Here is a 24,915-nt window from a genome sequence, read left to right as displayed (position 1 = left end):
AATATATACCGTAGAGCGATTGTTCTACGGGTTTCGGTTCAAAAAACATACGAGGGAAAGAGTATTTAGAGAAGATAAACTTCTCCTTTATATTGTGAAAGTCAAGCAGTTTTGTTGGGCGTCTTAGTAAGCTATTGGGTTACGACTCTGCTGGAGTTCGGTTTTTTGACCAACTCTTCCATTATCTGGATTTTCTTGGAAATTTGGGATCTATGTAACGGGCAGGTTCAATGAAAACCAGTATTTTTTTTTTGCCAATACACGAGATTGCATGTCATTTCACTGATAAAAAGGGTAGAAGTATACAAGGACGCGGGCCGTACACATCGTACGCTACTAGGCGCAGTTACAGCCGCAGCCCGCATGTGAGCAGAAGAGAAAAGGGGTTGCCCATCCCCAGAGAACAAAGGGTCAGGTTACACAGATTAAAAAAAAGGTCAGGTTACAGAGATAATCATGCATCATGTTTACTCCGTCAAAGGTCCCATCTTAGCCTTAATCTCCCAAAATAAACCATGCTACTTTGGAGTACCACTTATGCAATCAGTAGCCAAATGTACTGAAGGCAAGTTCAGATCAGAAGCGAGAGAAAGTCCTTGGCCGAGTCCCATCGTCTTCAGATCACAAGTGTCGAGTCTAGTTCACTGGGCTTGGCTGCCTCAATCAGTAGCTGGGTCGAGTCTCCGCCGCTTGGTTGCCTCCGGCCCATCACCACATGTCGCTGCTGCCTCGGCTTTTGCCCGGTCAAGGGCACGTTGCTCCTCGACGGAGGTCATCGCAAAGCGGCACACTGGGCAGCGACGGTTAAAGCGAAGCCAGTCGAAGATGCAGCGCTGATGGAAGGAGTGGTAGCAGCAGGGCATCCTCCTCAGCTTCTTTCCGCCTTCCACGAAATCCTCAAGGCACACCGCGCAGGTTTGTTCCCTTGTCTCGCCGACTGCCGGAACAAACAGATCCAACATGGCTGGCCCGGAGGCCCGGTCCCTATGTCTTCTTTCATATTCCATGCTTTCCCTCTCACGCAATTCTGCAGCCAGTTCCTGGCGCAGTGCTTCTCGATCTCTTGCCCTTTCCCTCTGAAACTCGTCAATTTGTTCCTGGCTCCACCCCCACCTTCTTCTCGTTTCAATCATAGCCTCGTCTAGGAGACGATCTTGATCTACAGAATCCATGGCTAGACTTGTCTAGTTTACTTCTCGACTTCAGGAGAGGGAGCAAATTCCACCAAGATGCTAGAAAAGCCGATATATATAGGTGTCTCCTGCCCAACTGTGATAGGATTCGAATATATCAAAAGCTTGAGGCGGGGCCTGTGTCCGTCTTCCAGTGCAAATCGGATTGGATTACTAACACGCACGCGTGTTGGGAGGCTATTTGCATTTCCGCGTGCGATACAATTCGATCGGCCTGCAGGCTAATTCCAATCCGACTCTTTAACAGAGGGGATTGAAGTATGTGCATGAAGATCCACTTGATATCCTGAAATTTCCTGTCGCCGAAAGAGAGATGTAGATCCAATCGTGTAACGACCTGGAGGAGAGGGAAATCTAGATCGTACGAAGGGAGAAGCTGATCCGCACACAGAAGCAGATCTTTCGTTTTTGGACCCTAACTAATAATACTCCGAAGGGAATATATTATTAGAGCTGACGTTCGATCTGGGCATAACCCCCAGCGAACGAATCGTTTTGATCTGGAAGGTTTGATTTGTTTTTTTAGGATTTTGGAAGGTCTGATCGATCGAACGTTTCCGTTCGGTGGGGCAATCCTCCAAGCGCGACCGGCCCGATAAGGCGCTAGCCTTTGCTGGGCCTCCCCCATCGTATTACCTTGTGCCAAAAATTTAAAAGGAATCCAAAAACAGACAGTCAGTAAAAAAACAGAAACGCTTGCTATAAAAAAAATAAAGAACGAAGAACAAAGATTGGTGGCATGGCAAAAGTAATGACATTTTTGCCATGGAAAAATTTGTGTTGGTTACATGGCAAAAAATTGGATTCGATACATTGCAAAAGAGTTTAATAAGATTTTTGCCATGACAAAAATCTTTAACTAATTATGAATTGCAATGATATTTGCCATGTGCAAACATCTTTAAAATTTGCCATGGGGTGAAAACCTAAAGTAGCGCACAATTTGCCTTGACAAATATCATCATGGATTGGTTGCATGTCAATACGGAGAATTGCTTAATAATTCTGATGAACTCTTGTAGACCATGGCAATACAAACATGTTTTGGATTTAACAAAAAAAAACCTTAAAGAACATGGCATATTTATTTGCCGTGGGAACAAAAACATGACAAGTTGCAATCACAAAAAACCAATTTGCCATGGCAGAAATGCCGAGACATGAGATTTTGCCATTGGAAAAAATTGGAGACATGGCAAAGTTGATGGCATGGCAAAATTTAGGGATCCTTAGCAATTTTGACAAATTTGCTGCTAAATGTACGGGAGCAGAGAGAAGGTACTGGAGGTTCTTGGCGGGTTCCGGCACGAGTTGGTGGGGATTAAATTTTTACCGAATTTAGTTGTCCAAATTATTAAAAAAAACTTCTTTTGATTAAATTTGTACCAAATTTAGTTACCTTGCCAGAAATCACAAGCATGATTTCAATGGACCTTTCCATGAGAGGAATTTAGTGTGTGTATATATATATCACCAAAGGCCGAGGATCACCAAAGGATCCATCATTACAAGTGAAAATGACTACAAGTAGTATATAGCATTGGAAAAAACTCATCAATAAGACTGTAACCTGGTGCACTTGCAGTCAGTCACCACCACCAATGGGGCATTCTGAAACAAAAATGCTCCAGTGCAGCTGTGGTTCCGATTGAGGTGTGCCCTATAGTCTTACATAAGTCAAACAAACTAACAAGGGTTCAGCAGCAAGCAGCTTCACAACTGCATCACCCCCTATCTCACTCCCTCGGATACAGCAGCAATTGAAACGCAGAAAGGTAATCAACCGGAGAAGCCAATGATACACTCTGAACCCGAGAACAGCATACGAAGTATACAAATTGCGGGGCACGGCAGGGGGAGTGAACAGGGGCGTACCTGCACACGACGTGAGGACGGAGGCGATGGAGGTGCCGACGGTGAAGACCATGCGGCACTGCAAAGGAGGCGGCGGCCTAGGGGGACGCGGCGCGGGCAGCGAGCCGCAGGGGGGTCGGCGTGGCTCGTGGTCGCCTTCGCCGTCGCCTGGGCACTCGCCTTCCGCCTCTGGTCCTGCGCCTCCCCCGAGTATTTCCTCTTGTTTCACCGTCCGTTTTCTGCCCCTCTCAGTGCGGGAGATCGCGCCGCCCCGGAGGAGGAGGTCGCCCCGGCGGCGTCGGATGCACGGTCGCGAACGTCGGAGGAGCGTCCGCAAGGTCGAGGAGGAGCGGAGTGCGGAGCTGCGGGAGCAGAGTACGCCGGAGGGCGGGACGATACCGAAAGCAGGAGGAATGGCGGAGCTCGCGCGAGCCGGGGCAGGGTGCCTCACCGCAGGAAGAAGAAAAGTGAGGGGAAAGGAAGAGAAGTGGGGTGAGCGCTGTGAGGAGGAAAAGCTGTTCGTTCGCTGCGTTGGTCGCTGCGCGAACGTTTCCAAATGATGACCTGGCACCAGGCTCCTGTCCAGACTCGTGCAATTTGATTAGACGGGGCTAAGAGCATTCCTCGAGCCAAGATAATCTTATGTAAGCAGGGTATAAGACTTGTTTGTTCGGGCTTTTGCTTTTGTTTTTGTAGTTTTTTTTACTTTAGCAAAAAAGTCACAAAAGCTCCTAAATATGTGTTTTTTTCTTATAAATCAAATATTGTTATCAGCACAGTTACTAATCTGCCATGATTATGAAGCTCCTGGTGAATCGGTAGTGTGGTAGTCGTGTGGGTCAACATTTGAGAGGGGGTGAACCTGCTTAGTAAATAGGCAATTTTTCGACTAATTTAATCCATAAATATATCACTAGCATGGCATTGACAGAATTAACAACATGCTGATATTGAATCACGCAAGCACATGCTACGCTAATGGCAGATAATCTACGGATAACGCTAGCATAACTATAATAGAAAACAGCAGGAGCGGGATAAACGAGTTATACCCTCCAGTAGGCCATGCAGAGGCCGCGGCGGCGGTGGCAGCGGCGGCGTCCTCGGCGGCCTTCTTGTCGGCTCCAGCTTTCTCGGCGGCGGCACGTTCGGCGTCGGTGGACATGGTGATGATAAGGGCGACGCAGATGCAGGGGAAGTAGACGAACAGCGAGCAGTCGCGTAGTCGCTTCCCAAAAACCTATTCGCCCCTCTCCCGTACAGGAACCAGAGGGACTGGGTTTCGGAGACCTGCTCTCCCGTCGATCATGTATGCGGCAGACGGGATGGAGTCACCGGCGGCAGCAGCAGCAAAGGAACGACAGTGGGCATGCGCATGGAGCAGATGCGATCTGATCGTCGCGGCTAGGGTTAGGAGACACCGCACAGTTATATAGACGCAGCCGCATGGAGAGACGTGGGCTCGACCCACGTCCGAGTCCGTGACAGCCCATGATCCGACGTCTCAGATCGTGGCCCAGCTGTCAGAAACTCTCCGTCAGTGACTGGCAAAAATAAGCGCATAGGTGTGAGCTCGGCTCGGCTCATTCCCACAACCCGCGTCGTGTCGTGACGAGGCGTGGCGAGGCGGGCGGCGGAGGAGGAGTGCGCGAGGGCCTCTTCTATTCTCAAGCTCCAATAGCACTTGGAAGACAATCCCTTATAAAGAGGTCCAACTCCTTCTCCACTAGCAGGATGGGACTAAACTTCCCACTACACCTAGTGCCAATAACCCACATGAGCCCTTAGAGATTTTTCAGAAATTGCTAGATGTGCCTAAAGCCCACCCCAAATTTCAGCAATCCCCCACCAGATCTCGAGGGCTCATTGTGTCCTCTGTTCCAATTGCTGTTTTGATATACCAGTGTTTCAGTGAAGACTTGTTAAGGTTGAACTTCACCTAGAGCAAGCAACTACACTCCTTCACAACTGAACAATGGACTAGGCCTTGAATTGTCAGTTTGGCGTAAAGAAGCTTCACCACATGTCTTACTGGTACTAGGATGCAGAAGGCTGACCCCTCGGGTGGAGCATATAAGTCACACACCTGGCCTATTCATGAGCTTACTAGAGATCACCCCAATCTCATAGACTGTGAGCAGCAGTCGGGCTCATATAGGTGTGTTCCTCCAAAGATCGCTCTGTAGGATAGCATCTTGCTTACATAAGCTTTGGAACACATTAAGACAGTAGTCATCCTACCATACATTATCGAGAGTATCACATCTCCAACGGAGTGGGTTAGTATAGTTACTCTCCTCAGTTCACCACTGGCTTGTTTTCCCAGGCCCTACTTCACGGGATCTTCGATCACATAGGTTGGGTTACCACCATGGCAACTCATGTGGGTCTCATACCCATCTCCCTCGATGCATTATCTATCACAACACGTGATAGCCCTTTTGTAAAAGGATCTGCCAGATTCTTAGCCGTATGGACATATTCCAACGCTATCACTCCGGAGTTTCTTAATTTTCCGATAGCTTTCAATCTCATTCTTATGTGTTTGTTGGACTTCATGTTGTCCTTTGAACTTTTTGAACTCTTCACCTTGGTGATGACAGTCTGATTGTCACAATTCATAAGGATAGCCGGAACCGTTTTATCAACCAATGACAAGTCCATCAAAAGATCTCGAAGCCATCCTGCTTCGACACCAGATGTGTCTAATGCTGTTAATTCTGCTTCCATTGTCGATCTCGTTAAGATCGTTTGCTTGCAAGACTTCCAGGAAACAGCGCCACCTCCAAGAGTAAACATATACCCAGTTGTGGCCTTCATCTCATCAGCATCAGAGATCCAATTCGCATCACTGTACCCTTCAAGTACCGACGGGTATCCGATATAGTGAAGTCCATAGTTCATAGTACCTTTCAGGTAGCGCATAACTCTCTCAACAGCAATGCCAATGTACATCACCCGGTTTGGAAACAAATCGGCTCAGTTTGCTCACAGCAAACCCAATGTCAGGCCTCGTTGCGCTCGCTAGGTACATCAGTGAACCAATAATTTGAGAGTATCTCAGTTGATCTTTAGCCATGCCTTCGAACTTTCGAATCAACACGCTAGGATCATATGGTGTTTCAGATGGTTTGCAATCCGAGTATCCAAAACAGCTCAACACCTTCTCAACATAATGGGATTGCAGAAGTGTAATCCCACCCTCATTATCTCTCAGTAGCTTGATGTTCAAGATAACATCGGCCACAACAAGGTCTTTCATCTCAAAGTTCTGAGATAGAAACAACTTGACCTCCTCAATGACTTTGAGGTTGGTTCCGAATATCAGTATGTCATCAACATACAAGCACAATATAACTCCTTCGCCCCCACCATGGCGATAGTATACACATTTGTCAGCTTCATTAACAATGAAACCAATAGATGTCAAAGTTGTATTAAACTTATCATGCCATTGCTTAAGTGCTTGTTTCAGGCCATATAAAGATTTCAGCAACCTACACACCTTTCTTTCCTGACCATCTATCACAAAGCCATCTGGCCGTTGCATGTAGATTTCCTCGTTTAGCTCTCCATTCAGAAAAGCCTTCTTGACATCCATCTGGTGGACGAGAAGACCATGCGAGGCCGCCAATGAGAGTAATACTCTAATGGTGGTCGGTCTGGCCACAGGTGAATAAGTATCGAAGAAATCTTCCTCTTCTTTCTGGTCATAGCCCTTGGCCACAAGCCTAGCCTTGTACTTTTCAATCGTACAATCGGGCCTAAGCTTCTTTTTGAACACCCACTTGCATCCCAACGGTTTGCACCCATAGGGACGTTCAGTGATCTCCCATGTCCCGTTAACCATGATGGAGTCCATCTCGCTACGGACCGCATCCTTCCAGTAGTCAGCTTCTAGAGAGGCATACGCTTCTGAAATAGAAGTGGGAGTATCATCCACGAGGTACACGAAGAAATCATCACCAAAGGTCTTTGCAGTCCTTTGTCTCTTTCCCCTACCAAGGGTTTCCTCGTCACCCTCCTCGGGATTTTCATCATGTGTTTGTTCATAATAATCCATAGGAATGGCAGGCTCAGGAGTCCCCTCAGATTCCTGTCTAGAAGTGCTTTGCATATCTCTCATAGGAAAAATATCCTCGAAGAATGTAGCATCCTTAGACTCCATAATTGTACCGACCTTCTGGTCAGGTACCTCAGATTTCACTACTAGAAATCTATAGCCAACGCTGTTCTTAGCATAGCCCAAATTAATGCAGTTCACAGTCTTTGGTCCAAGCTTACGCTTTTTGGGGATCGGCACATTGACTTTCGCCAAACAGCCCCAAGTACGCAAAGTACGAGAGTGTTGTCCTTCTCTTTGCCCATTTCTCATAGGGAGTGATCTCATTATCCTTTGTCGGAACTTTATTCAGGACATGACATGCCGTCAATATAGCCTCGCCCCACCATGCCTTGGATAAACCCGATGTATCTAACATGGCGTTAACCAAATCAGTTAGAGTACGATTTTTCCGCTTGGCAACCTCGTTTGACTGGGGTGAATAGGGAGGCGTCCTCTCATGAATAATGCCGTGTTCCGCACAAAAGGAATCAAACTCCCTCGAGAAGTACTCTCCACCACGATCTGACCGGACTCGTTTAATTTTCTTTTCAAGTTGATTCTCAACTTCTGCCTTAGAGATCTTAAAGTAGTGTAGAGCCTCATCTTTAGTATTTAACAGATACACATAGCAATATCTAGTGGAATCATCTATCAATGTCATGAAGTATTTCTTTCCACCTTTAGTCAACACACCATCCATCTCACAAAGATCAGAATGTATGAGTTCCAATGGTGCCAGGTGTCTCTCCTCCACAGCCTTGTGAGGCTTGCGAGGTTGCTTAGCTTGCACACATGAAAGGCACTTAGAACCTTTGGCTAAAGTGAAACTCGAGATTAAATCCAATTTAGCTAGCCGCGTCATAACACCAAAACTAATGTGACAAAGACGTGAATGCCAAACTTCGGATTCATTAACATTCGAATGAATATGGTTCACGACTTTATTACAAAAATCTGCAAGGGAAAGGCGGAACATCCCTCCACTTTCATAACCTTTTCCAACAAATAGTCCATATTTAGTAACAACTAATTTATTAGACTCGAAAACCAACTTAAACCCTTCTCTACATAGAAGGGAGCCACTAACGAGGTTCTTCTTGATGGCGGGGACATGCTGCACGTTCTTCAGCTGCACGATCCTTCCCGAAGTAAACTTCAGATCGACTGTGCCAACACCATGAACAGAAGCACTCGTGCCATTCCCCATCAGTACAGACCCGTGGCCTGTGACCTGGTAAGAAGTGAACAATGAAATGTCAGCACACACATGAACACCCTGCACCTGTGTTCACCCACCAATCGGTGGGCTGAAACACTGAAAAAGCAGTAAATAAATTACCGTACCCAGATGCACTTCTTACCAGGTCCATAATCATTGTTGCCCATAATCATGTTAACAGACTTGGAGTCCTGTCCTGACTTCTTAAACTTGTTTGGGCACTAGTTGGCCCAATGTTCAACCGAACCACAATTAAAGCAACCCTCATCCTTCTTGTTCTTCTTGAAGGTCTTCTTACCCTTATTCTTAAAGTCGGTATTGTGTTGGACACCATTCTTTCCCTTGGGCTTGTGGGAGTTGAGGTTCCTCTGGTTCACTATGTTGGCGACAGAAGTCCCTTCGGCCCCTTCTCCGTGCGAGTCCTTTTCCCTTGATTTCTGCTCAACACTCAGATGGCCAATGACATCGTCCACAGAGATTCACGGCTCTGATGTTTCAGAGTGGTGGCAAAGTTCCTCCAGGAATTAGGGAGCTTAGCTGTTATGCAGCCCGCGACAAACTTACCCGGTAAATCGCACTTAAGAAGCTCAAGCTCCTTAATGATGCATATTATCTCATGAGCCTGCTCCAATACAGGCCGGTTTTCAACCATCTTGTAATCGTGAAACTGCTCTATAATATACATCTCGCTCCCCGCATCGGTGACCCCGAACTTAGATTCGAGCGCCTCCCACAAGTCCTTGGCAACACACACATGTAAATATGCGTCGACCAATTTATCTCCGATCACGCTAAGAACTGCTCCGAGAAACACAATGGTGGCCTCCCTGAACGCCTTCTCCTGTTCAGGAGCAATCGTTCCCGTGGAGACACCGATGACCCAGAACACATTCATAGCCATGAGCCATAAAGTGGTCTTAGTCTGCCAACGCCTAAAGTACCTACGGGTAAACTTATCCAGTTTCAGTGCAGCGGCAAAGACACTTGCCGAAAAATTCCTACACATAATAGGTTTTTCGATTGCTGAGTAAATAGGCAATTTTTCGACCAATTTAATCCATAAATAAATGACTAGCATGGCATTGACAGAATTAACAACATGCTGATATTGAATCACGCAAGCACATGCTACGCTAATGGCAGATACATCTACGTATAACGCTAGCATAGCTATAACAGAAAACAGCAGGAGCGGGGTAAACGAGTTATATCCTCCAGTAGGCCATGCAGAGGCCGCGGCGGCGGTGTCCTCGGTGGCCTTCTTGTCGGCTTCAGCTTTCTCGGCGGCGGCACATTCGGCATCGGTGGACATGGTGATGATGAGGGCGATGCAGACGTAGGGGAAGTAGACGAACAGCGAGCAGTCGCGTAGTCGCTTCCCAAAATCCTATTCGCCCCTCTCCCGTGCAGGAACCGGAGGGGCGGGGTTTCGGAGACCTGCTCTCCCGTCGACCGTGTACGCGGCGGACGGGATGGAGTCACCGGCGGCAGCAGTAGCAAAGGAACGACAGTGGGCGTGCGCGTGGAGCAGATGCGATCTAATTGTCGCGGCTAGGGTTAGGAGACACCGCACACTTATATAGGCGCATCCGCGTGGAGAGATGTGGGCTCAACCCACGTCCAAGTCCGTGACAGCCCACGATCCGACGTCTCAGATCGTGGTCTAGCTGTCAGAAACTCTCCGTTAGTGACTAGCAAAAATAAGCGCGTAGGTGTGCACTCGGCTTGGCTCATTCCCGCAACCCGCGTCGCGTCATGACGAGGCGGGCGGCGGAGGAGTAGTGTGCGAGGGCCTCTTCTATTCTCGAGCTCCAATAGCATGTGGAAGACAATCCCTTATAAAGAGGTCCAACTCCTTCTCCACTAGCAGGATGGGATGCTTTAATGCTATGGTTGGGTTTTACCTTAATGATCTTTAGTAGTTGCAGATGCTTGCTAGAGTTCCAATCGTAAGTGCATATGATCCAAGTAGAGAAAGTATGTTAGCTTATGCCTCTCCCTCAAATAAAATTGCAATAGTGATTACCGGTCTAGTTATCGATTGCCTAGGGACAAATAACTTTCTCGTGACAAAAAGCTTTTTACTAAAACTAATTTAGTTGTGTCTTTATCTAAACAACCCCTACTTTTTATTTACGTGCTCTTTACTTTCTTGCAAACCTATCCAAAAACACCTACAAAGTACTTCTAGTTTCATACTTGTTTTAGGTAAAGCGAACGTCAAGCATGCATAGAGTTGTATCGGTGGTCGATAGAACTTGAGGGAATATTTGTTCTGCCTTTAGCTCCTCGTTGGGTTCGACACTCTTACTTATCGAAAACTATTGCGATCCCCTATACTTGTGGGTTATCAAGACCTTTTTCTGGCGCCGTTGCCGGGGAGCAATAGCATGGGGTGAATATTCTCGCGTGTGCTTGTTTGCTTTATCACTAAGTAATTTTTATTTGCTGTTCTTAGTTGTTCTCTATCTTTAGTTATGGATATGGAACATGAAATACCAAAAAAATTAGGTATACTTGCTGCTCATGGAGATGGGGAACCTCTTAAAACCCTCGATGCTTATTATGTGATAGATATTATGTACTACTTTGATAATCCTGAGAAAACCCCATTCAACTTTGTAATGGGAGTAACGTTGGATCAACGTGAATACTTTAGGGATTATCGCTTGACACAAAAAGGGAAACTATTATGGGATCAAATTTATATGTTGAAGTGGTATGCTAGGCAACTATGCTTGAGATATGATTATACTTGTTGCTCTAGGATGAAGGCTCCACACCTTCCCTTTTCATGCAAATTTAATGATAATAAAACCTTAGCTTCTTATGCTAATGGTATATATGATTACTATGATGTGGAACAAATAGAAGAATTTGTTGCTTTTATGGGTGCTTATGAAATTGAATCTATGTTTAAAGAGTTTGAAGATTTTGATGATGCTGTTTATAGACCTGAAAATTTAGCTATCCTCAAATATTTCTATGAGAATTATGAATACAATTCCGATATTAATGCACTTATTGAGAAAGTCTCCGCTGTCCAAGAAGAGACTAATATTTTGCAGGAATCTATGGAAGAAGTTGATGAAACTGTGAGCTCATTGGATGAAAAAGATGAGGAGGAGAGCGAAGAACAAAAGAAGGAAGAGCGGATTGATCACCCGTGCCCACCTTCTAATGAGAGTAACTCTTCAACTCATACATTGTTTAATTCCCCTTCGTGCTTACCGAAGGATGATTGCTATGATGACTGTTATGATCCCTTTGATTCTTTTGAAATATCCCTTTTTTGATGATGCCTGCTATGCTTGTGGCCAAGATGCCAATATGAATTATGCTTATGGAGATGAACTTGCTATAGTTCCTTATGTTAAACATGAAATTGTTGCTCTTGCACCCACGCATGATAGTCCTATTATCTTTTTGAATTCTCCAAACTACACTATATCGGAGAAGTTTGCTTTTATTAAGGATTATATTGATGGGTTGCCTTTTACCGTTGCACATGATGATTTTAATAGATATAATATGCATGTGCTTGCTGCTCCTACTTGCAATTATTATGAGAGAGGAACTATATCTCCACCTCTCTATGTTTCCAACATGATAAAATTGCAAGAAACTGTTTATACTATGCATTGGCCTTTGCTATGTGTGCATGAATTGTTCTTTTATGACATGCCGATGCATAGGAAGAGAGTTAGACTTCGCCATTGCTTGATATATGTTGCTTTGTGCTCACTACTAAATGCCAAATCATTGTTAATTAAAATTGGCTTTGATATACCTTGGGATCCGGGTGGATTCATTACTTGAGCACTATATGCCTAGCTTAATGGCTTTAAAGAAAGCGCTGTCAGGGAGACAACCCGGAAGTTTTAGAGAGTCATTTATTTCTGTTGAGTGCTTTCATATAGTTTAAAAACAACAAAAATAAAGAGGGGAACCCAAAACTTTTTCAAAAATAAAAGCGAAAGTGAGAAAGACAAGCATTGTTGAAGTGGGGGCTAGCCTTGAACTTTGTTCATGCTCACGGAAACTTTGTGAATCTTGATTATAGAAACTTTTCAACAAAAATAATTATCCCCTTGTACAATTCCATTGTATTATAAAAATAATGTGCCAAGGTTTGCCTTTAGGATGTTTACAATGCTTGTTGGTTTGTGCGGTACAGGACAGAAACTTTGGCTGTAGTGCGCGATTTTTAATTTTTTACTGGAACGTCAAATGGTTCTGATTATTTTGCACTGTCTTTCTATACAATTTTTTTATTTTTCCTAATTTTGGCAGAATTGTTCAAGTATCATAAGTATGGTCAATGTTCAGATTATTACAGACTGTTCTATTTTAGACAGATTCTGTTTTTGATGCATAGTTTGCTTGTTTTGATGAAACTATCAATTTATATCAGTGGATTAAGCCATGAAAAAGCTATATTACAGTAGACACAATGAAAAAACAAAATATGAATTGGTTTGCAACAGTACTTAGAGTAGTGCTTTGCTTTATTATACTAACGGATCTTACCGAGTTTTCTGTTGAAGTTTTGTGTGGATGAAGTGTTCGATGATCGAGGAGGTTTCGATGTGAGAAGAAGGAAGAGAGGCAAGAGCTCAAGCTTGGGGATGCCCGAGGCACCCCAAGTAAATATTCAAGGAGACTCAAGCGTCTAAGATTGGGGATGCCCCGGAAGGCATCCCCTCTTTCTTCAACAAGTATCGGTATGTTTTCGGATTCGTTTCGTTCATGCGATATGTGCAAATCTTGGAGCGTCTTTTGCATTTAGTTTTCTTTTTTATTTTATGCACCATGCTGGTATGAGATGGTCCTTGGTTGATTTATAGAATTCTCTTTGCACTTCACTTATATCTTTTGAGTATGGCTTTATACAATGCTTCATGTGCTTCACTTATATCATTTGAAGTTTGGATTGCCTGTTTCTCTTCACATAGAAAACCGCCATTTGTAGAATGCTCTTTTGCTTCACTTATATTTGTTAGAGCGTGGGCATATCTTTTGTAGAAAGAATTAAACTCTCGTGCTTCACTTATATCTATTTAGAGAGATGACAAGAACTGGTCATTCACATGGTTAGTCGTAAAACCCTACATAAAACTTGTAGATCACTAAATATGATATGTTTGATTCCTTGCAATAGTTTTGCGATATAAAGGTGGTGATATTAGAGTGTGCTAGTTGAGTAATTGTGAAATTGAGAAATACTTTTCTTGAGGTTTGCAAGTCCCGTAGCATGCACGTATGGTGAACCGTTATGTAACGAAGTTGGAGCATGAGGTGTTTATTGATTGTCTTCCTTATGAGTGGCGGTCGGGGACGAGCGATGGTCTTTTCCTACCAATCTATCCCCCTAGGAGCAGGCGCGTAGTACTTTGTTTCGATAGCTAATAGACTTTTGCAATAAGTATGTGAGTTCTTTATGACTAATGTTGAGTCCATTGATTATACGCACTCTCACCCTTCCATCATTGCTAGCCTCTTCGGTACCGTGCATTGCCCTTTCTCACCTCGAGAGTTGGTGCAAACTTCGCCGGTGCATCCAAACCCCGTGATACGATACGCTCTGTCACACATAAGCCTCATTATATCTTCCTCAAAACAGCCACCATACCTACCTATTATGGCATTTCCATAGCCATTCCGAGATATATTGCCATGCAACTTCCATCATCGTCATATACATGACTTGAGCATTTATTGTCATATTGCTTTGCATGATCATAAGATAGCTAGCATGATGTTTTCATGGCTTGTCAGTTTTTTTGATGTCATTGCTACGCTAGATCATTGCACATCCTTGTACACCGCCGGAGGCATTCATATAGAGTCATATCTTTGTTCTAGATATCGAGTTGTAATATTGAGTTCTAAGTAAATAAAAGTGTGATGATCATCATTATTAGAGCATTGCCCCAGTGAGGAAAGGATAATGGAGACTATGATTCCCCCACAAGTCGGGATAAGACTCTAGACGAAAAAAAAGAGAGAAAGGCAAAAAAAAGAAGGCCCAAAAAAAGAGAAAAAACAAGAAAACAAAAAAATGAGAGAAAAAGAGAGAAGGGGCAATGTTACTATCCTTTTACCACACTTGTGCTTCAAAGTAGCACCATGTTCTTCATATAGAGAGTCTCTTGAGTTATCACTTTCATATACTAGTGGGAATTTTCATTATAGAACTTGGCTTGTATATTCCAATGATGGGCTTCCTCAAATGCCCTAGGTCTTCATGAGCAAGCAAGTTGGATGCACACCCACTTAGTTTTAGTTTGAGCTTTCATACACTTATAGCTCTAGTGCATCCGTTGCATGGCAATCCCTACTCCTCACATTGACATCAATTGATGGGCATCTCCATAGCCCGTTGATTAGCCGCGTCGATGTGAGACTTTCTCCTTTTTTGTCTTCTCCACATAACCCCCATCATCATATTCTATTCCACCTATAGTGCTATGTCCATGGCTGACGCTCATGTATTGCGTGAAAGTTGAAAAGGTTTGAGAAACGTCAAAAGTATGAAACAATTGCTTGGCTTGTCATCGGGGTTGTGCATGATGTGAATATTTTGTGTGGTGAAGATGGAGCATAGCCAGACCATATGATTTTGTAGGGATGAGCTTTCTTTGGCTATGTTATTTCAATAAGACATAATTGCTTGGTCGGTATGCTTGAAGTATTATTGTTTTTATGTCAAAGGATAGACTATTGCTTTGAATCACTCGTGTCTTAATATTCATGCCATGATTAGACATATGATCAAGATTATGCTAGGTAGCATTCCACATCAAAAATTATCTTTTTTATCATTTACCTACTTGAGGACGAGCAGGAATTAAGCTTGGGGATGCTGATACGTCTCCCTCGTATATATAATTTTTGATTGTTCCATGCCAATATTATTCAACTTTCATATACTTTTTGGCAACTTTTTATACTATTTTTGGGACTAACATATTGATCCAGTGCCCAGTGCCAGTTCCTGTTTGTTGCATGTTTTATGTTTCGCAGAATATCCATATCAAATGAAATCCAAACGGGATAAAAACGGATGGAGCTTATTTTTGGAATATTTGGAAAATTCCAGAAAAAAATCCACGCGAGACGGTGCCCGAGGTGGCCATGAGGCAGGGGGCGCCCCTGCCCCCCTAGGCGCGCCCCTGGCCCTCGTGGGCCACCCGTAAGGCGGTTGATGCCCTTCTTCGGCCGCAAGAAAGCTAATTTTTGGTAAAAAAATCACGGCGAAGGTTTCAATCCAATCGGAGTTACGGATCTCCATATATATGAGAAACGGTGAAAGGGCAGCACGGGAGAACGCAGAAACAGATAGAGACAGAGAGACAGATCCAATATCAGAGGGGCTCTCGCCCCTCCCACGCCATGGAGGCTAAGGACCAGAGGGGAAACCCTTCTCCCATCTAGGGAGGAGGTCAAGGAAGAAGAAGACGAAGGGGCCCCCTCTCCCCTTCTCTTCCGGTGGCGCCGGAACGCCGCCGTGGCCATCATCATCACCGCAATGTTAACCAGCAACTTCACCGCCATCATCACCAACTCTTCCCCCCTCTATGCAGCGGTGTAACCTTTCTCTTACCCGCTGTAATCTCTACTTAAACATGGTGCTCAACGCTATATATTATTTCCCAATGATGTATGGCTATCCTTTGATGTTTGAGTAGATCCGTTTTGTCCTATGGGCTATTTGATGATCAAGATTGGTTTGAGTTGCATGTTTTATTATTGGTGTTGTCCTATGGTGCTCTCCGTGTCGCGCAAGCGTGAGGGATTCCCGCTGTAGGGTTTGCAATATGTTCATGATTTGCTTATGGTGGGTGGCGTGAGTGACAGAAGCACAGACCCGAGTAAGTAGGTTGTTTGAGTATGGGATAAAGAGGACTTGATGCTTTAATGCTATGGTTGGGTTTTACCTTAATGATCTTTAGTAGTTGCGGATGCTTGCTAGAGTTCCAATCATAAGTGCATTGTTGGAAATATGCCCTAGAGGCAATAATAAATGGTTATTATTATATTTCTTTGTTCATGGTAATTGTCTATTGTTCATGCTATAATTGTATTGTCCGGAAATCGTAATACATGTGTGAATACATAGACCACAACGTGTCCCTAGTAAGCCTCTAGTTGACTAGCTCGTTGATCAAAAGATAGTCATGGTTTCCTGACTATGGACATTGGATGTCGTTGATAACGGGATCACATCATTAGGAGAATGATGTGATGGACAAGACCCAATCCTAAGCATAGCATAAAAGATCGTGTAGTTTCGTTTGCTAGAGCTTTTCCAATGTCAAGCATCTTTTCCTTAGACCATGAGATCATGCAACTCCCGGATACCGTAGGAGTGCTTTGGGTGTGCCAAACGTCACAACGTAACTGGGTGACTATAAAGGTGCACTACGGGTATCTTCGAAAGTGTCTGTTGGGTTGGCACGGATCGAGACTGGGATTTGTCACTCCGTATGACGGAGAGGTATCTCTGGGCCCACTCGGTAATGCATCATCATAATGAGCTCTATGTGACTAAGGCGTTAGTCATGGGATCATGCATTGCGGTACGAGTAAAGAGACTTGCCGGTAACGAGATTGAACAAGGTATTGGGATACCGACGATCGAATCTCGGGCAAGTAACATATCGATTGACAAAGGGAATTGTATACGGGATTGATTGAATCCTCGACATCGTGGTTCATCCGATGAGATCATCGTGGAACATGTGGGAGCCAACATGGGTATCCAGATCCCGCTGTTGGTTATTGACCAGAGAGGCGTCTCGGTCATGTCTGCATGTCTCCCGAACCCGTAGGGTCTACACACTTAAGGTTCGGTGACGCTAGGGTTGTAGAGATATGTGTATGCGGAAACCCGAAAGTTGTTCGGAGTCCCGGATGAGATCCCGGACGTCACGAGGAGTTCCGGAATGGTCCGGAGGTGAAGAATTATATATAGGAAGTCAAGTTTCGGCCACCGGCAAAGTTTCGGGGGTTACCGGTATTGTACCGGGACCACCGGAAGGGTCCCGGGGGTCCACCGGGTGGGGACACCTATCCCGGAGGGCCCCGTGGGCTGAAGTGGGAAGGGAACCAGCCCCTAGTGGGCTGGGCGCCCCCCATGGGCCTCCCCCCATGCGCCTAGGGTTGGGAACCCTAGGGTGGGGGGTTCCCACTTGCCTTGGGGGGCAAGGCACCCCCCTGGCCGCCGCCCCCCACCCTAGATGGGTTTGGCCGGCGCCCCCCCTCCCAAGGGGGCCTATATAAAGGGGGGGGGGGGAGGGAGGGCAGCAACATTACAGCCTTGGGCGCCTCCCTCCTCCCCTGCTACACCTCTCTCTCTCGTAGAAGCTCGGCGAAGCCCTGCCGGCATCCCGCTACATCCACCACCACGCCGTCGTGCTGCTGGATCTCCATCAACCTCTCCTTCCCCCTTGCTGGATCAAGAAGGAGGAGACGTCGCTGCACCGTACGTGTGTTGAACGTGGAGGTGCCGTCCGTTCGGCACTCGGTCATCGGTGATTTGAATCACGGCGAGTACGACTCCGTCATCCACGTTCATTGGAACGCTTCCGCTCGCGATCTACAAGGGTATGTAGATGCACTCCTTTCCCCTCGTTGCTAGTATAATCCATAGATGCATCTTGGTGAGCGTAGGAAAATTTTAAATTATGCTACGATTCCTAACAGTGGCATCATGAGCCAGGCCTATGCGTAGTTACTATGCACGAGTAGAACACAAAGAAGTTGTGGGCGTTGATGTTGCCAATTCTTCTTGCCGCTACTAGTCGTTTCTTGTTTCGGCGGCATTGTAGGATGAAGCGTCCCGGACCGACCTTACACGTACGCTTACGTGAGACAGGTTCCACCGACTGACATGCACTAGTTGCATAAGGTGGCTAGCGGGTGTCTGTCTCTCCTACTTTAGTCGGAACGGATTCGATGAAAAGGGTCCTTATGAAGGGTAAATAGAAATTGGCAAATCACGTTGTGGTCATACATAGGTAAGAAACGTTCTTGCTAGAAACCTACAAACCACGTAAAAACTTGCAACAACAATTAGAGGACGTCTAACTTGTTTTTGCAGCATGTGTTATGTGATGTGATATGGCCAGAAGATGTGATGAATGATATATGTGATGTGTGAGATTGATCATATTCTTGTAATAGGAATCACGACTTGCATGTCGATGAGTATGACAACCGGCAGGAGCCATAGGAGTTGTCTTTATTATTTTGCATGACCTGCGTGTCATTGAATAACGCCATGTAAATTACTTTACTTTGTTGCTAAACGCGTTAGCCATAGAAGTAGAAGTAATCGTTGGCGTGACGACTTCATGAAGACACGATGATGGAGATCATGGTGTCATGCCGGTGACGAAGATGATCATGGTGCCCCGAAGATGGAGATCAAAGGAGCATGATGATATTGGCCATATCATGTCACTATTTGATTGCATGTGATGTTTATCATGTTTTTGCATCTTATTTGCTTAGAACGACGGTAGTAAGTAAGATGATCCCTTATAATAATTTCAAGAAAGTGTTCACCCTAACTGTGCACCGTTGCGAAGGTTCGTTGTTTCGAAGCACCACGTGATGATCGGGTGTGATAGATTCTAACGTTCGCATACAACGGGTGTTGACGAGCCTAGCATGTACAGACATGGCCTCGGAACACACGCAATACACTTAGGTTGACTTGACGAGCCTAGCATGTACAGACATGGCCTCGGAACACGGAGGACCGAAAGGTCGAGCATGAGTCGTATAGAAGATACGATCAACATGGAGATGTTCACCGATCTTGACTAGTCCGTCTCACGTGATGATCGGACACGGCCTAGTTAACTCGGATCATGTTTCACTTAGATGACTAGAGGGATGTCTATCTAAGTGGGAGTTCATTGAATAATTTGATTATATGAACTTAATTATCATGAACTTAGTCTAAAATCTTTACACTATGTCTTGTAGATCTAATGGCCAACGTTGTCCTCAATTTCAACGCGTTCCTAGAGAAAACCAAGCTGAAAGATGATGGCAGCAACTATACGGACTGGGTCCGGAACCTAAGGATCATCCTCATAGTAGCCAAGAAAGATTATGTCCTAGAAGCACCGCTAGGTGAAGCACCAATCCCAGAAAACCAAGACGTTATGAACGCTTGGCAGCAGTGAGCTGATGATTACTCCCTCGTTCAGTGCGGCATGCTTTACAGCTTAGAACCGGGTCTCCAAAAGCGTTTTGAGAAACATGGAGCATATGAGATGTTCGAGGAGCTGAAATTGGTTTTTCAAGCTCATGCCCGGGTCGAGAGATATGAAGTCTCCGACAAGTTCTTCAGCTGTAAAATGGAGGAGAATAGTTCTGTTAGTGAGCACATACTCAGAATGTCTGGGTTACACAACCGCTTATCCCAGCTGGGAGTTAATCTCCCGGATGACGCGGTCATTGATAGAATCCTCCAGTCGCTTCCACCAAGCTACAAGAGCTTTGTGATGAACTACAATATGCAGGGGATGGAAAAGACCATTCCTGATGTATATTCAATGCTGAAATCAGCGGAGGGGGAGATCAGAAAAGAACATCAAGTGTTGATGGTGAATAAAACCACTAAGTTCAAGAAGGGCAAGGGTAAGAAGAACTTCAAGAAGGACGGCAAGGGAGTTGCCGCGCCCGGTAAGCCAGTTACTGGGAAGAAGTCAAAGAATGGACCCAAGCCTGAAACTGAGTGCTTTTATTGCAAGGGAAGTGGTCACTGGAAGCGGAACTGCCCCAAGTACTTAGCGGACAAGAAGGCCGGCAACACTAAAGGTATATGTGATATACATGTAATTGATGTGTACCTTACCAGTACTCGTAGTAGCTCCTGGGTATTTGATACCGGTGCGGTTGCTCATATTTGTAACTCAAAACAGGAACTACGGAATAAACGGAGACTGGCGAAGGATGAGGTGACGATGCGCGTCGGGAATGGTTCCAAGGTCGATGTGATCGCCGTCGGCACGCTACCTCTGCATCTACCCACGGGATTAGTTTTAAACCTCAATAATTGTTATTTAGTGCCAGCTTTGAGCATGAACATTGTATCTGGATCTCGTTTAATTCGAGATGGCTACTCATTTAAATCCAAGAATAATGGTTGTTCTATTTATTTGAGAGATATGTTTTATGGTCATGCCCCGCTGGTCAATGGTTTATTTTTGATGAATCTCGAACGTGATGATACACATATTCATAGTGTGAATACCAAAAGATGTAAAGTTGATAACGATAGTCCCACATACTTGTGGCACTGCCGCCTTGGTCACATTGGTGTCAAGCGCATGAAGAAGCTCCATGCAGATGGACTTTTGGAGTCTCTTGATTATGAATCATTTGACATGTGCGAACCATGCCTCATGGGTAAGATGACCAAGACTCCGTTCTCCGGAACAATGGAGCAAGCAACCAACTTATTGGAAATCATACATACCGATGTGTGCGGTCCAATGAGTGTTGAGGCTCGCGGAGGATATCGTTATGTTCTCACTCTTACTGATGACTTAAGTAGATATGGGTATGTCTACCTAATGAAACACAAGTCTGAAACTTTTGAAAAGTTCAAGGAATTTCAGAGTGAGGTTGAGAATCAACGTGACAGAAAAATAAAATTCTTACGATCAGATCGTGGTGGAGAATATTTAAGTCACGAGTTTGGTGCACACTTAAGGAAATGTGGAATAGTTTCACAACTCACGCCGCCTGGAACACCTCAGAGAAACGGTGTGTCCGAACGTCGTAATCGCACTCTATAGGATATGGTGCGATCTATGATGTCTCTTACCGATTTACCGCTCTCATTTTGGGGCTATGCTTTAGAGACTGCCGCATTCACTTTAAATAGGGCTCCGTCGAAATCCGTTGAGACGACACCTTATGAATTATGGTTTGGGAAGAAACCTAAGCTGTCGTTTCTAAAAGTTTGGGGATGCGATGCTTATGTCAAGAAACTTCAACCTGAAAAGCTCGAACCCAAGTCGGAAAAATGCGTCTTCATAGGATACCCCAAGGAAACTATTGGGTATACCTTCTACCTCAGATCCGAAGGCAAGATCTTCGTTGCCAAGAACGGGTCCTTTCTAGAGAAGGAGTTTCTCTCGAAAGAATTGAGTGGGAGGAAAGTGGAACTTGATGAGGTGATAGTCACCCCTTCCGAACCGGAAAGTAGCGCAGCGCGGGAAGATGTTCCTGTGGTGCCTACACCGACTGGGGAGGAAGTTAATGATGATGATCATGAGCTTCGGATCAAGTTACTACTGAACTTCGTAGGTCCACAAGGACACGTTCCGCACCAGAGTGGTACGGCAACCCTGTCCTGGAAATCATGTTGTTAGACAACGGTGAACCTTCGAACTATGAAGAAGCGATGGCGGGCCCGGATTCCGACAAATGGCTAGAAGCCATGAAATCCGAGATAGGATCCATGTATGAAAACGAAGTATGGACTTTGACTAACTTGCCCGATGATCGGCGAGCCATAGAAAACAAATGGATCTTTAAGAAGAAGACAGACGCGGATGGTAATGTGACCATCTATAAGGCTCGACTTGTCGCTAAGGGTTATCGACAAGTTCAAGGGGTTGACTACAATGAGACTTTCTCACCCGTAGCGAAGCTGAAGTCCGTCCGAATCATGTTAGCAATTGCCGCATACTATGATTATGAGATATGGCAGATGGACGTCAAAACGGCATTCCTTAACAGCTTCCTTAAGGAAGAGTTGTATATGATGCAGCCGGAAGGTTTTGTCGATCCTAAGAATGCTAACAAAGTATGCAAGCTCCAACGCTCAATCTATGGGCTGGTGCAAGCATCTCGGAGTTGGAACATTCGCTTTGATGAGATGATCAAAGCGTTTGGGTTTACACAGACTTATGGAGAAGCCTGTGTTTACAAGAAAGTGAGTGGGAGCTCTGTAGCATTTCTCTTATTATATGTGGATGACATATTATTGATGGGAAATGATATAGAATTCTTGGAAAGTATAAAGGCCTATTTGAATAAGTGTTTTTCAATGAAGGACCTTGGAGAAGCTGCTTATATATTAGGCATCAAGATCTATAGAGATAGATCGAGACACCTCATTGGTCTTTCACACAGTACATGCCTTGACAAGATATTGAAGAAGTTCAATATGGATCAGTCCAAGAAGGGGTTCTTGCCTGTATTGCAAGGTGTGCAATTGAGCACGGCTCAATGCCCGACCACGGCAGAAGATAGAGAAAAGATGAGTGTCATCCCCTATGCCTCGGCCATAGGGTCTATTATGTATGCCACGCTGTGTACCAGACCTGATGTAAACCTTGCCGTAAGTTTGGTAGGAAGGTACCAAAGTAATCCCGGCATGGAACACTGGACAGCGGTCAAGAATATCCTGAAGTACCTGAAGAGGACTAAGGATATGTTTCTCGTTTATGGAGGTGACGAAGAGCTCGTCGTAAAGGGTTACGTCGACGCAAGCTTCGACACAGATCTGGATGACTCGAAGTCACAAACCGGATACGTGTATATTTTGAATGGAGGAGCAGTAAGCTGGTGTAGTTGCAAGCAAAGCGTCGTGGCGGGATCTACATGTGAAGCGGAGTACATGGCAGCCTCGGAGGCAGCACAAGAAGCAGTCTGGATGAAGGAGTTCATTACCGACCTAGGGGTGATTCCCAATGCGTCGGGCCCGATGACTCTATTCTGTGACAATACTGGAGCTATTGCCCTTGCGAAGGAGCCCAGGTTTCACAGGAAGACCAGGCATATCAAGCGTCGCTTCAACTCCATTCGTGAAAGTGTTCAAAATGGAGACATAGATATTTGAAAGTACATACGGACCTGAATGTAGCAGATCCGTTGACTAAACCTCTCCCTAGAGCAAAACATGATCAACACCAGGACGCAATGGGTGTTCGATTCATCACAATGTAACTAGATTATTGACTCTAATGCAAGTGGGAGACTGTTGGAAATATGCCCTAGAGGCAATAATAAATGGTTATTATTATATTTCTTTGTTCATGGTAATTGTCTATTGTTCATGCTATAATTGTATTGTCCGGAAATCGTAATACATGTGTGAATACATAGACCACAACGTGTCCCTAGTAAGCCTCTAGTTGACTAGCTCGTTGATCAACAGATAGTCATGGTTTCCTGACTATGGACATTGGATGTCGTTGATAACGGGATCACATCATTAGGAGAATGATGTGATGGACAAGACCCAATCCTAAGCATAGCATAAAAGATCGTGTAGTTTCGTTTGCTAGAGCTTTTCCAATGTCAAGCATCTTTTCCTTAGACCATGAGATCGTGCAACTCCCGGATACCATAGGAGTGCTTTGGGTGTGCCAAACGTCACAACGTAACTGGGTTACTATAAAGGTGCACTACGGGTATCTCCGAAAGTGTCTGTTGGGTTGGCACGGATCGAGACTGGGATTTGTCACTCCGTATGACGGAGAGGTATCTCTGGGCCCACTCGGTAATGCATCATCATAATGAGCTCTATGTGACTAAGGCGTTAGTCACGGGATCATGCATTGCGGTACGAGTAAAGAGACTTGCCGGTAACGAGATTGAACAAGGTATTGGGATACCGACGATCGAATCTCGGGCAAGTAACATATCGATTGACAAAGGGAATTGTATACGGGATTGATTGAATCCTTGACATCATGGTTCATCCGATGAGATCATCGTGGAACATGTGGGAGCCAACATGGGTATCCAGATCCCGCTGTTGGTTATTGACTAGAGAGGCGTCTCGGTCATGTCTGCATGTCTCCCGAACCCGTAGGGTCTACACACTTAAGGTTCGGTGACGCTAGGGTTGTAGAGATATGTGTATGCGGAAACCCGAAAGTTGTTCGGAGTCCCGGATGAGATCCCGGACGTCACGAGGAGTTCCGGAATGGTCCGGAGGTGAAGAATTATATATAGGAAGTCAAGTTTCGGCCACCGGGAAAGTTTCGGGGGTTACCGGTATTGTACCGAGACCACCGGAAGGGTCCCGGGGGTCCGCCGGGTGGGGCCACCTATCCCGGAGGGCCCCGTGGGCTGAAGTGGGAAGGGAACCAGCCCCTAGTGGGCTGGGCGCCCCCCCATGGGCCTCCCCCCATGCGCCTAGGGTTGGGAACCCTAGAGTGGGGGGGTTCCTACTTGCCTTGGGGGGCAAGGCACCCCCCTGGCCGCCGCCCCCCACCCTAGATGGGTTTGGCCGGCGCCCCCCCTCCCAAGGGGGCCTATATAAAGGGGGGGGGAGGGAGGGCAGCAACATTACAGCCTTGGGCGCCTCCCCCCCTGCTACACCTCTCTCTCTCGTAGAAGCTCGGCGAAGCCCTGCCGGCATCCCACTACATCCACCACCACGCCGTCGTGCTGCTGGATCTCCATCAACCTCTCCTTCCCCCTTGCTGGATCAAGAAGGAGGAGACGTCGCTGCACCGTACATGTGTTGAACGTGGAGGTGCCGTCCGTTCGGCACTCGG

The 24,915-nt window shown here is 45.6% G+C and overlaps 1 protein-coding gene across 1 annotated transcript; it reads left to right on the top strand.

Annotated features, from left to right (window-relative positions):
• Nucleotides 1-714: 714 nt before the first annotated feature.
• On the top strand, nucleotides 715-3,722 carry LOC123119718 (uncharacterized). The gene is made up of 2 exons (XM_044539619.1): nucleotides 715-915; nucleotides 3,300-3,722. Exons 1-2 carry the CDS (start codon nucleotides 837-839, stop codon nucleotides 3,605-3,607), a joined length of 387 nt encoding a protein of 128 aa, XP_044395554.1. The 5' UTR covers nucleotides 715-836; the 3' UTR covers nucleotides 3,608-3,722.
• The last annotated feature ends 21,193 nt before the right edge of the window (nucleotides 3,723-24,915 follow it).

Source organism: Triticum aestivum, chromosome 5D (genome assembly GCF_018294505.1).
Source record: "Triticum aestivum cultivar Chinese Spring chromosome 5D, IWGSC CS RefSeq v2.1, whole genome shotgun sequence".
In the NCBI taxonomy this organism is placed as follows: domain Eukaryota; kingdom Viridiplantae; phylum Streptophyta; class Magnoliopsida; order Poales; family Poaceae; genus Triticum; species Triticum aestivum.
Note: the sequence above shows the minus strand (reverse complement) of the source record. Positions and strands in the feature narration are given on the sequence as shown.

What these genes read in the sequence shown, in the direction of transcription:
- LOC123119718 (XM_044539619.1), top strand. Translation starts at nt 837, where the DNA reads ATGGAAGGAGTGGTAGCAGCAGGGCATCCTCCTCAGCTTCTTTCCGCC. An exon ending in CCTCAAGGCACACCGCGCAG is followed by an intron (nt 916 to 3,299) that starts GTTTGTTCCCTT and finishes TGCCCCTCTCAG; the next exon opens with TGCGGGAGATCGCGCCGCCC.